Below are 13,609 nucleotides of genomic sequence, written 5' to 3'. Positions count from 1 at the left end.
CCATAGAGATAGATAGAGGACTCATCATTAATATAACCTGTTTTTAACATGGCCATTGCCATTGAGGTCTCCCACCATTTTAAAGTTGTCAACTGGGGGGGGTTCCTATGGTTTGGGAGCAATCAGCCAATGAAGAAGAATAACATGTACTACTTTAGTACCTCAATGGTCCTGCCCATGCTGTCACACAGACGCTTTAATGGCACAGATACAAAGATGAGTCCTCTATCTATCTCACCTCCATACCCCTGTAGATGATGTATGTGCCATCAACATTACCTCTCATTACCTACCTGTCTGTCTGTCTGTCTGTCTGTCTGTCTGTCTGTCTGTCTGTCTGTCTGGTGTTTTAAACAACTAATTTGGTCATGTCTTGTTATTAGTTGTGACGTCTAGTGTTGACAATCTACACTGCTCAAAAAAATAAAGGGAACACTTAAACAACACAATGTAACTCCAAGTCAATCACACTTCTGTGAAATCAAACTGTCCACTTAGGAAGCAACACTGATTGACAATAAATTTCACATGCTGTTGTGCAAATGGAATAGACGACAGGTGGAAATTATAGGCAATTAGCAAGACACCCCCAATAAAGGAGTGGTTCTGCAGGTGATAACCACAGACCACTTCTCAGTTCCTATGCTTCCTGGCTGATGTTTTGGTCACATTTGAATGCTGGCGGTGCTTTCACTCTAGTGGTAGCATGAGACGGAGTCTATAACCCACACAAGTGGCTCAGGTAGTGCAGCTCATCCAGGATGGAACATCAATGCGAGCTGTGGCAAGAAGGTTTGCTGTGTCTGTCAGCGTAGTGTCCAGAGCATGGAGGCGCTAACAGGAGACAGGCCAGTACATCAGGAGATGTGGAGGAGGCCGTAGGAGGGCAACAACCCAGCAGCAGGACCGCTACCTCCGCCTTTGTGCAAGGAGGAGCACTGCCAGAGCCCTCCAGCAGGCCACAAATGTGCATGTGTCTGCTCAAACGGTCAGAAACAGACTCCATGAGGGTGGTATGAGGGCCCAACGTCCACAGGTGGGGGTTGTGCTTACAGCCCAACACCGTGCAGGATGTTTGGCATTTGCCAGAGAACACCAAGATTGGCAAATTCGCCACTGGCACCCTGTGCTCTTCACAGCTGAAAGCAGGTTCACACTGAGCACATGTGACAGACGTGACAGAGTCTCGAGACACCGTGGAGAACGTTCTGCTGCCTGCAACATCCTCCAGCATGACCGGTTTGGCGGTGGGTCAGTCATGGTGTGGGGTGGCATTTCTTTGGGGGGCCGCACAGCCCTCCATGTGCTCGCCAGAGGTAGCCTGACTGCCATTAGCTACCGAGATGAGATCCTCAGACCCCTTGTGAGACCATATGCTGGTGCGGTTGGCCCTGGGTTCCTCCTAATGCAAGACCATGCTAGACCTCATGTAGCTGGAGTGTGTCAGCAGTTCCTGCAAGAGGAAGGCATTGATGCTATGGACTGGCCCGCCCGTTCCCCAGACCTGAATCCAATTGAGCACATCTGGAACATCATGTCTCGCTCCATCCACCAACGCCAAGTTGCACTACAGACTGTCTAGGAGTTGGCAGATGCTTTAGTCCAGGTCTGGGAGGAGATCCCTCAGGAGACCATCTGCCACCTCATCAGGAGCATGCCCAGGCGTTGTAGGGAGGTCATACAGGCACGTGGAGGCCACACACACTACTGAGCCTCATTTTGACTTGTTTTAAGGACATTACATCAAAGTTGGATCAGCCTGTAGTGTGGTTTTCCACTTTAATTTTGAGTGTGACTCCAAATCCAGACCTCCATGGGTTGATACATTTGATTTCCATTGATAATTTTTGTGTGATTTTGTGTCAGCACATTCAACTATGTAAAGAAAAAAGTATTTAATAAGAATATTTCATTCATTCAGATCTAGGATGTGTTATTTTAGTGTTCCCTTTATTTTTTTGAGCAGTGTATTTGGGGAGCTGTTTGGATGTGTGTAGGGGAGCTGAGGTCACTGGGGTGTGTGTGGAGGTTGGGGTTTAGTTCGGAGATCTGAAGGAAAGTTCATTGCTAGCACTGAAGAGTCTCCATACTGGGTCCTTATTGGCTTAGTATTGTGCATCTGCTGAAGTACACTAACTACTCAATCCATAAACCTGAGATGACTAGTGGAGATCTAATTCAACTTGTTTTACCATGGGGCAGAGATGCATGTTTTGAACATTTAAAGCTAATTCCCTGCAATGCTACCAGTTTTGCCATGCGGTGGAGATACATCTTTGCAGTTCTAAAGCAAATTTCCTGTAATTCCACACATTTTGCCATTACTTATGTCATGTTAATGATATCTGAGTGGGTGTGACTGGCTCGACTAACTAGCTGTTAGCGGACATGGCTAATTAAGTGACTGTCAATGACAAAACAGGAGAAAAACTGCTGATGCACAACCACATTTCGAACCTTCACCTTCTAACTTTTAACAGTAAATTTAGACCCCAACGGAGTTTTTTATTTTTTTACCGCCCGGGCCCTAAGCGACCGCTTATATCGCTAATGTCTGGAGCCAGCCGTGATGGTACTCCTGTCTGTCTGCCTCAGTCTGTTTTTTCTCTCTCTCTGTCTCTCCTGTTTGCTGTTATTACTGGTCACTGTTACTAAGTCTGCATGTGCATGTCTGTCTCTATGTGATATAACATAAAACATCAACTGACAACCTGAGGTACAGATATATAGCTATGTGTGCAGACAATACGAGGCGCTTGAACACTTGACTCATCAGTCCTGAGCATGAAGGCCATTGCTACCTTAAAATGTGGGATATTTTGGCACTGGCTCACTCCCTGTCTTTCAGCCAAGATGTTGTAGTGGGTCTGTCTCCATATACTCCCAGCAGAATTAGTCTAGTACACTTTTACACATAGTACACTTTAGCTACCGTTTAATAAAGCATGTAATGATAGATCCACCTGTTGCCGTGGCTACGCTGTTCACCCCCACATACACACACACGCACTTCTGAACCATTGGGCAATATCATGACGACAACAACACCACACAACCCCCACAGTCATATTACCCACACAACCCATCCCCTCTACTCATAAGCTCTGCCCTCTCAGGAATGAAGCCCTATGCTTGGTTGATGTATCATAAAAATGAAAAAAAGACAAATAGAGTCTCTGTCTATTAGTGGAGGCTGGTGGGAGGAGCTATAGGAGGATGGGCTTATTGTAATGGCTGGAATGGAACGGTGTCAAACATGTGGTTTCCATATGTTCTATGTGTTTTGATACAGTTCCATTGATTCCATTTCAGCCATTACAATGAGCCCATCCTCCTATAGCTCCTCCCACCAGCCTCATCTGCTATCTATATAACGCATATATGAATTTATTTTCTGTACCATAATTCTATTTTATTATAGTATACTGTACGTCTGTGGCACGCCCCTCTGAATGTAATCCCCTTGCATGACCTGAGGAGGGTGCACGTAGAACATGGCAGCCACTGCAACCTCTTAGGTTCCATCAGAAGTTTCTGAAAAAAAGCCATATTGCAAACGGGATTCAGAAGAATGTTGCTTTTGTGTTTGTCCAGCTGACATTATTTAGTCTTTTCCTATCTTTGTTTCTTTCATTTTCCCAGGTCAAAGCAGCTAGTTTTTTTTCTTTGTAGTTCTTGATTTCACTGATGTTTTTTGAAGAGTCAAAGCTACAGGGGAACTCTTGTGACGTGTCCTTTTTTTGTTGTTACATTATTCTGATCATTTCAAACTTGGATCTTTGCTTCACCTTAGTTAATCTATGTACTCTGGAAGCTGTGTATGAGGCTGTGTTCTGTTCAGTTCCACGTTTGTTGGGTTTTAGCACTTCGGTTGTGTTCCAAAAAAAACTGCAATTGAAGAAAAACCTTTTATAAATCATTTCAACAGTAACATGTATAATGGAAAATAAGTTGTGACTGAATAAATGTAATGGTTTATTTTGTTCACATTCCATGTCAGTCTGAACTGCACCTTGCCGATACTGTACATGAGACCATTTCAATAGAGTCGATTCAGAATGTAAACTCAAATTCCAATTCTAATTTCTTCTCATTGAACATTGAAGCATTGAATTTAGTTTACTTTCTGAATTGACTGAATTGAAAAGGAATAGACCCAAACCCTGACTAGCCTTTCAACAGCCTTCTGACTGGGTGTGGGCATCATAGCACCGCTATAACATAGCAGCACTACATGCCTGTTTACACTTGACCTCTAACACATGGATGCAGCAATCTGCTGTTGAGTGACATGAGCTGTGATCACTGCATGTTATACATTATAATTATCAGATCAGATTGCACTGAAGCACCAATGTGATTCTAACTTCCCACTAAGCCAAACTGCATTTAGACGGGCAAATGTACAAATACTCACTCACTATACGTTTGGTGTACTTGAATGAAGAGACACCAATAATCACAAGCAAATAAGGGGACTCTATGCAATGCAGCAGTGATGTTGATATTGAACTGCACCTCATTAACCTACCATTTGCCTTAAAGGTCCAATCAGAAGTTACGACATCCATTTGAACTAAGCCCCTTTCCTCTTCCTATATCTAGGCTTGGATGGACTGACATGTCACTGCTTAGATGCAGTCTCTGATCCACTGCACCTCTTCCATTCTCTCTGTCTATATCTCTCTCTCCCTCTAAACCTTCTGTCGCTCCATCTCCCTCCACACTGGTTTATGTGACCGGTTGTCCAGTGGCAACTCACATCTGCTATCTTGTGGCAGGAACACATATTGTCTCTGAGACACAGTAACAGACTGGTATGTACTGTCCCCTTAATGCCAGAGGGGCTTTTCTCTCCTGTCACTCAAGGCCCAAGGGACATGGAAAAGTGATTAGACAATTTAATTAACCTAATGCATGAACTGCAATCGACTATGACCCCATTGATTACTATAATATATATTATGATTGTCAATCTCCTATGGAACAGACAGATCCAAGACCCACTGTTTGCATTCTCAACAAATAACTCAATCACATTTACTATATTCTAATCTTTTTTTAAAACATTAGACATGTCTGGAGGTCAGAGAGCGACTGTTGCTTGGATACGAAACTGCACGTGGTTGCTTGGTTACTGTTCAATATTCACAACAACAGCTTTAAAAGCGTTGGACAGAGAATACAATTCAATGTAACACAGCAGTAAGGTGAAATTGGCAATTGAAAAAAAAAAGGAAAACATGCAGTATACAGGAGGACACCGCTGTTTTCTTTCAGTTGACAACAGACAATTCTGCAGATAAAACAAACAGAAATATTACAGGAAACTTTGACACAATAAAGCAGTACTTCCAGCAAAGGAAATGGTTAGAGTATTTAGGGCATGTGAAAGGGAAAGGAGGATACCTAGTCAGTTGTACAACTGAATGCCTTCAACTGAAATGTATCTTCCACATTTAACCCACCCCCTCTGAATCAGAGGGTGAATGTGTGGGGTGATCACAGTAGAATATTGTATACTGTAGTATAATAAGTTATACTATATAAATATAGTATTATAAGGTATTCACAGCCATATCTTACTTGACATTGGATTGGATATACTTCAAGATAAAAGGCTCTGGGAGAGTTGCAAGTCTGGCACCCACCAGCAGCTATGTATAGCCTCGCTGCACAGGACTGAAATGAACCGCTTTTACAATGGAGCAGATGGGATCCATCCTCTCGTTCTACCTTGTGACCACTAGAGGTCCTCAGTGCCCAATGTGATTCCTGCACTCTGCAATAACACGGGGAATGGAATGAACATTGAAACGAAGCATAATGCCTGTCAGCAGTATGCATAGGATGCATGTGGGACATGTCACGAGATAGAAAAACCACAACAGACGTGCTTTTTAAAATGAGCCCTTCTGTTAGGTTCATATCATCATCATCCCAGCTCAATAAAGCTGTCTCTCAGTCTCTCCTACAGGTCAAAAATGTTAATATTTAGCAACGTCCTCCCCAGGAAACATCTTTCATCAGGTAATTAAGATGCAAATTGGCACTAATTACCATCGTATTAGTCTATGCATACAAATGAATCTCTGTATCAACTCCAGTAATTAGGGGCGCCAGTGGAAGGAGGTCCAATCGAGGCACAAGGGGCACAGAAAACCACAGCCCTGCTCTGATTGATAAGTAAAGAGTGTTAACACGGAGGGTGTTTAAGGAACGAGTTTCATTTCCTCCCTCCACAGAGGTCATGTGAGTGAGCACAGGAAGTGATGTGTAAGAGAAACAGAAAGTATGGTGGTTATGCTCTGGGAGGAATGCCCTCAGACCCCCTGCTGCGGGGAGTCTCAGCTCACTTCACAAATAAACAAATGACACTTTTGGGGATTATTCAGCCTCATCCTGTGTCAGAGTTCCCTCTCGTAACAAACACTATTCCCCCTGACAAGACGCAGCATCTTCAACTGATTCTGTTAGGTAGAACTGCTTCTCTTATGTAGACAAACCCCTGTAGCTATTATTTTCTATATGTTGTGCATTGGTAAACAAGAATACCCTATCCATTTGTAATCAATAACTTGATTTCCGGTATTGATACATAATCATTCTCACCATGCCTGAATGAGGTAAGAGGGGCGTAACGTCTGTGGTCAAATGTCTTAAATACAAGATATGGCCGGGTCACATATATACAACAAAAAAACTTCCATGGTAACGATTTGACCTTATGACCTCAACCTCCAGGACAAAAACCCTGTGGGACCTGCACCGTCAGATTACCTAGCAGTCAAAGGGCCTTTTATCAGCCGTGATTGGGTAACCCTAATTAATACTATTGTCATCAATACAATCTAAAATGATCTGGCTTCTCCTGGAGAGGGGCTCGAGGAATCAGGGTTGAGGGTGGGGGGATGTATGGATGGCTATCCCTTCATATGTCTGTGGTTCACGTGGGGGCGAAGGGAGGGGAAGGGAGACAGCACAACTCCGGTTCACTTCCTGTCACAGGAAGCTACAAGCAACTTCAATGGAAATCAACCAGGGTGTGATTTAATTGTTAGTGGCATGATAGTCAAATGGAAAGCAACGCTGCAACTGCTTTCCATTTCCTTTTCTGTTGATCTCTCACAGCCTCTCTTGTATTCTCTCTCTCTATCACTCTCTCTCTCTCTCACACTCTCTCTCTCCAGCTCTCACTAATAATAATTCCATTCTCATCCCCAGTAGAGTAGGACCATCCTCATCTGCTCTCACGTCTTTCTTCCCTAAGTTGGAGGAGTGTTAGCACACCAGTTGCAGTGATGCAGCATATGATAAGGTCCTTGGTTAATAAGTCCTAGTGTGGCTCCGTGTGGGTCCTGGAGGGGCTCGTGTTTGAGGCGTGGGAGCCAAAGGAATTTGAAGATTAAAGTGAGACAGCCTGGCTGGAAGGCTTGGAGCAGGACTTTTAAAAGCAGGACTTATTCTGAATTATTTCTGAAGATGCATAATACATGAATCAGAGTGAGTGAGAGAGAGAGAGAGAGAGAGAGAGAGAGAGCTAACTCACCTCAACCTCTCCCCTTCCTTCTTGACTTATTTTTCTCATCAGTAGTATCGCTCACCTCCATCTCTCATTCTCACCTTTCCTCGATCCTTCCATCCACCCCATTGTTCTTAATTTTCCTCCCCAATGTGTTCATTCCACCAACATCTCCCTCTCTCTACTGCTCTCCCTCTCTCTCTCTTTCTTTCTCACTCTCTCTCTCTCTCTCTCTCTCTCTCTCTCTCTCTCTTTATCTCTCTAGCCCAGCATCTGAACTACTGTGTTCTAGAAGAATCAGATGTGTATAAATAATTCACATTGAGAAGTAGTTTCTGGTCAATGAGTACATAGACTGACCCGCTGGCTGGCTGGATGACTGGCTGGCTGACTAGCTGGCTGGCTGACTGTCAGACTGACTGGTGTAAGACGGATGAGGCAGCTGCAGGATGTATGCTACTGCCCTCATTTAAGTTTACAGAAAGGAATAAAGCATACACACACACACACACACACACACACACACACAAACATGCACATTCTATCCTAGTTCACACTCCTTCAATTCAAAGACACATCAATGTCGTGGAAAACCACAGAGCAGCTGATCTAACCGCTCATCCATACTGCAGGATTCAGATTTGTCTGTTCTGACAAAAAACAAGTCACTTCTGGGTTTGATTATAATGACTTGGTTTGACAATAATGACCAAACACTCTGAACATCTCTACCGCAGCAGCACACGATTTCTCTCCTCCCAATTGGCTGGCGTGTGATTTGTCCTTTCAGTGGGTTATAACTGAACTGTATTATCTGAGTGTTTATTGTTCAACATTCCTCAAATCAAATCAAATTTAATTGGTCACATACACATGGTTAGCAGATGTTAATGCAAGTGCAGCGAAATGCTTGTGCTTCTAGTTCTGACCATGCAGTAATATCTAACAAGTATTCTAACAAATTCACAACAACTACCTTTTAGACACAAGTGTAAAGGAATGAATAAGAATATGCACATATAAATATATGGTTGGGCGATGGCCGAACGGCATAGGCAGGGTGCAGTAGCTGATATAGAGTACAGTATATACATATGAGATGAGTAATGTAGGGTATGTAAACATTATATAAAGTGGCATTGTTTAAAGTGACTAGTGATACATTTATTACATCCAATTTTTAATTATTGAAGTGACTAGAGATTTGAGTCAGAATGTTGGCAGCAGCCACTCAATGTTAGTGATGGCTGTTTAACAATCTGATGGCCTTGAGATAGAAGCTATTTTTCAGTCTCTCGGTCCCAGCTTTGATGCACCTGTACTGACCTTGCCTTCTGGATGATAATGGGGTGAACAGGCAGTGGCTCGGGTGGTTGTTGTCCTTGATGATCATTTTGACCTTCCTGTGACATTGGGTGGTGTAGGTGTCCTGGAGGGCAGGTCGTTTGCCCCCTGTGATGCGTTGTGCAGACCTCACTACCCTCTGGAGAGCCTTACGGGTTGTGGGCGGAGCAGTTGCCGTACCAGTCGGTGATACAGCCCGACAGGATGCTCTCGATTGTGCATCTGTAAAAGTTTGTGAGTGTTTTTGGTGACAGGTCAAATTTCTTCAGACTCCTGAGGTTGAAGAGACGCTGTTGCACCTTTTTCACCACGCTGTCTGTGTAGGTGGACCACAGTTTGTCCGTGATGTGTACGCCGAGGAACTTAAAACTTTCCACCTTCTCCACTACTGTCCCGTTGATGTGGATAGGTGGTGCTCCCTCTGCTGTTTCCTGAAGTCCACGATCATCTCCTTTGTTTTGTTGACGTTGAGTGTGAGGTTATTTACCTGACGCTACACTCCGAGGGCCCTCACCTCCTCCCTGTAGGCCGTCTCGTCATTGTTGGTAATCAAGCCTACCACTGTAGTGTCGATGATTGAGTTGGAGGCATGCATGGGCATGCAGTCATGGGTGAACAGGGAGTACAGGAGAGGGCTAAGAATGCACCCTTGTGTGGCCCCAGTGCTGAGGATCAGCGGGGTGTAGATGTTGTTTCCTACCCTCACCACCTGGGGGTGTCCCGTCAGAGAGTCCAGGACCCAGTTGCACAGGGCGGGGTCAAGACCCAGGGTCTCGAGCTTAATGACGAGTTTGGATGGTACTATGGTGTTAAATGCTGAGCAGTTGTCGATGAACAGCATTCTTACATAGGTATTCCTCTTGTCCAGGTGGGTTAGTGCAGTGTGCAGTGTGATTGCGATAGCGCCGTCTGTGGACCTATTGGGGCGGTATGCAAATTGGAGTGGGTCTAGGGTGTCAGGTAGGTATGAGGTGATAGGATACTTGACTAGTCTCTCAAAGCACTTCATGATGACGGAAGTGAGTGCTACGAGGCGACAGTCGTTTAGCTCAGTTACCTTAGCTTTCTTGGGAACAGGAACCATGGTGGCCCTCTTGAAGCATGTGGGATCAGCAGACTGGGATCGGGATTGATTGAATATGTCTGTAAACACACCAACTAGCTGGTCTGCGCATGCCCTAAGGAAGCGGCTAGGGATGCCGTCTGGGCTGGCAGCCTTGCGAGGGTTAACACGTTTAAATGTTTTACTCACGTTGGCTGCAGTGAAGGAGAACCCGCAGGTTTTGGTAGCGGGCTGTGTCGGTGGCACTGTATTGTCCTCGAAGCAAGCAAAGATGGGCTCTCTCTCAAGGGCTCTCTATGGTCAGGGCGTGACAAAAGAAGTTGTTTAGTTTGTCTGGAAGCAAGACATCGGGGTCCACGACGGGGCTGGTTTTCTTTTTGTAGTCTGTGATTGACTGTAGACCCTGCCACATACCTCTCGTGTCTGAGCCGTTGAATTGCAACTCTACTTTGTCTCTATACTGACCCTTAGCTTGTTTGATTGCCTCCCTCCCCTGATGGCGAAGATCCCGGTTTTGTCCCAAATGGCAACCTATTCCCTACATAATGCACTACTTTTGACCAGAGCCCTATATGAGTTGTGGTCAAAAGTAGTGCACTATATAGGGAATAGGGTACCATTTGGGATGAAACCCTGTTAGTGGGTTTGTCCTGCATCATTAGGGGTGAAACACTTTAACAGAATGATGAGTTTCTGTGAAGTCGTGTGATGGGGTTGAAGTAGATCGATAAAGATGTTTTGTGGAATTCATCAGCGATTTGCACAGAGATAATTGTCCCCCTTGTTTCTCAGATTTGTTAAATGACGATAGTGAAAGTGATTTAGCTAATTTGTGGTCAGAATTGATGACAGAATCATCACAGATATTGTGGGTTTCTATCTGCAGCACTTGAATTCTGAACTGTGGCACAGGGATTGGTTGTGTACCACTTGTTCTACAGTATGAATATATACAGCAAGGATAGGTCTGTTCTGAGTCCTGTGCTTTTCATTCTCACCAATCAATAATGTGGAGGTGCCTGGTGTGGTGTTTATGTGAGTGAAAGCCATGTGACATTCTCTGTGGATTAGTGTTGGGGGTAATGCTGATGGTATGCCACTCCCTCTCTGATTGGGACTGAAGCCTGGCCTGAAAATAATTGTAGTCTGGTTAAGAGACTGCATGTAATATTTGGTTCTGGGTTCTGAGATTAAGTTGATAACACCCATAGGGATATATACTATGAGGATCATCAGCATCAATCGAGATTTTTGCCCTTGTCACCAGAAAGGGCAATTTGTACTTAATGCAACTTAGGGGGCTTTCTGAATGAATTATTTAACTAGGCAAGTCAGTTACGAACAAATTCTTATTTACAATGACGGCCTACCCCGGCCAAACACGGACGACGCTGTACGCCGCCCTATGGGACTCCCAATCACAGCCAATTGTGATACAGCCTGGATTTGAACCAGGATGTCTGCATTGATGCCTCTAGCACTGAGATGCAGTGCCCTAGACTGCTGCACCACTCTGGAATAACCAGTCTCCCTGATCAAAGTTTTGGCTGTGATAACAAATATAACAAATAAAAGCCTTAGGCAATAGCCTAATGATAAGACATATTTCATGCAAATACACTCACATTCCCCTGATACTCAGAGGAGGCTGGTGGGATGAGCTATAGGAGGATGTGCTCATTGTAATGCCTGGAATGGAATAAAGGGAATGGTATACAAACAAATCAAACATTCCAGCCATTACAATGAGCCTGTCCTCCTATGGATCCTCCCACCAGCCTCCTCTGCTATTAATACGTTAATGTGTTTTAGCCTGGAAATGGCTTAGGCTACAAGTTGTGGTATGAATGAACATGAATCATTTCAGTGTGAGGAACATGAATTATTTAAGTGTACGTGTACGTGCGTGTGTGTGCGTGTGTGTGTGTGTGTGTGTGTGTGTGTGTGTGTGTGTGTGTGTGTGTGTGTGTGTGTGTGTGTGTGTGTGTGTGTGTGTGTGTGTGTGTGTGTGTGTGTGTGTGTGTGTGTGAATGAGCGCACAAGGACATGGATCTTGTAGGGAGGGGACAAGCGAGCAACTCACATAACAGCGCATTGTATATAGCTGCATCCCGCGGATGCACGTGGGGAAGCTTCTAATGTATCATCTATAAGAGCGGATAGGAGAGCAGGGACCAGGCGAATAGAAAGGTAAGACGGTCTTCTGCATGAAGCCTCGGCGCAAACAAGAAGCTTGGGGAAAAACGAAAGCGCGTGTAAACGCAAATGAACGCATTTTTATTAGCCGGAACTGTTTCTGAGGGGACTCCTTATGAATCCATGCAGTTAGCTAATTACACCAGATCACATACGGAGCACCATCTGTTCATTTTCGAGCGACAAGAGTTTGTTCAGCCAGACGCGGACGGTTTAATCAGTCTATCCTAGATTCAGTGGACTGCGCTTCGTCTGTGGACTGGTGATCTTATGTGGTCTACACAGCCCTGGACTCATGTTTTGAAACAATGGGTCAATGCACTATTTTGAATGTGTTGCTCTAACGTCCGTGGATAATGGCAGGGGCACACGCTTCCGAGGCTGTGTCGGGACATTTGCTAAATCCTACCATTGCAGCCTCTCCGGCACAGGACGCGACACAAATAGCGGGGTTGAACAACAATGACGCCACCGTGCTGCCTCCGACTGGCACCCGGGCATACCTGGACATTTCGGCGGCTGCCTTTGCCCACGGGCACCCGGTCTATGGGGCAGAGGGAGTTTACACCAACGGAAGGTACATGGACCACGGGAGTCCTTGGACTGGCAGCAGCAGCCGTGACAATTCAGCCGAAAGGAGTCATGGAGGCGTGAACACACCTTGCGGCATTATGAAGGTTGGTTTGTTTTCATAAAGCCTACTTTATCATGTCACGTCAATCATAGGAAGCTCTTAAAGGTTGCGTTAATGAGGGGAATCATCTCACAGCCCAGGCAAAACCACATGAAGCCTTCAGGTAGCCAGTGGCTAGCCCTCATTGTGATTCATTCTATTGTGATGGACCCAGGGTTAGATGAACTGTTTGTTAGTGACAAAGCTGTAATAATAATAATAATAATAATAATGATAATAAAGGATGCTGAGTTGTTACTGTGTAACAAACTGATGGTCTAGTGCCGGGTAAACATTTTGCTGAGGGAAATGTTGTGATGTGGTCTGTCACTCGCGGTTAGGCTGCAAGTCCCCGAAACAGTTACAATGTTACAAAGAAGGTAGGACTAACTGATCCAACGCTCTGAAGTTTGCTGCTGCCGCGTCTGCCGTCTCTGCAAGGTTAGGTCACCAAAGGTGAAATTAGATGCATGCTTTAGCTGCGCTCATAGCAGATGAAAATCTTTAACAGTTATGACGTTCCCTCCCTGGATAGTACAACATGCCTCTGTCGTCGAACTACGCTACTGTTCCAATAGACTTGTAAATATAGTACTATGTCAAATCAAAACTGGCAATGCTGTTTACATCGTACTCAATAATTGTTTGTTGAACGTCAAGATGAGGCCTAGACACAAAGTATTGGCTCCTCCAGGGGATTTCAAACATAAATGATAGGCCTACATATTACGGAGAACATGTCTGCCTTTAGTCACTATTTCCCCCAAGTCTCATGTCTCCTACTCCAGGGTGTCTTCAGTCAGATGGTGTA

General features: G+C 44.7%; 1 protein-coding gene across 1 annotated transcript in view; it reads left to right on the top strand.

Moving 5' to 3' along the window:
- The first annotated feature begins 11,977 nt into the window (after positions 1–11,977).
- The window catches only part of LOC112258658 (inactive phospholipase C-like protein 2), a 99,051-nt gene continuing 97,419 nt past the window's right edge, over positions 11,978–13,609 (top strand). Inside the window, exon 1 of the mRNA XM_042327393.1 lies at positions 11,978–12,802. Within this exon, the coding sequence (XP_042183327.1) occupies positions 12,482–12,802 (321 nt within the window). The 5' untranslated portion in view covers positions 11,978–12,481. The remainder of the gene's footprint in view (positions 12,803–13,609) is intronic.

Source organism: Oncorhynchus tshawytscha, linkage group LG09 (genome assembly GCF_018296145.1).
Source record: "Oncorhynchus tshawytscha isolate Ot180627B linkage group LG09, Otsh_v2.0, whole genome shotgun sequence".
NCBI classification, from domain to species: domain Eukaryota; kingdom Metazoa; phylum Chordata; class Actinopteri; order Salmoniformes; family Salmonidae; genus Oncorhynchus; species Oncorhynchus tshawytscha.
Note: the sequence above shows the minus strand (reverse complement) of the source record. Positions and strands in the feature narration are given on the sequence as shown.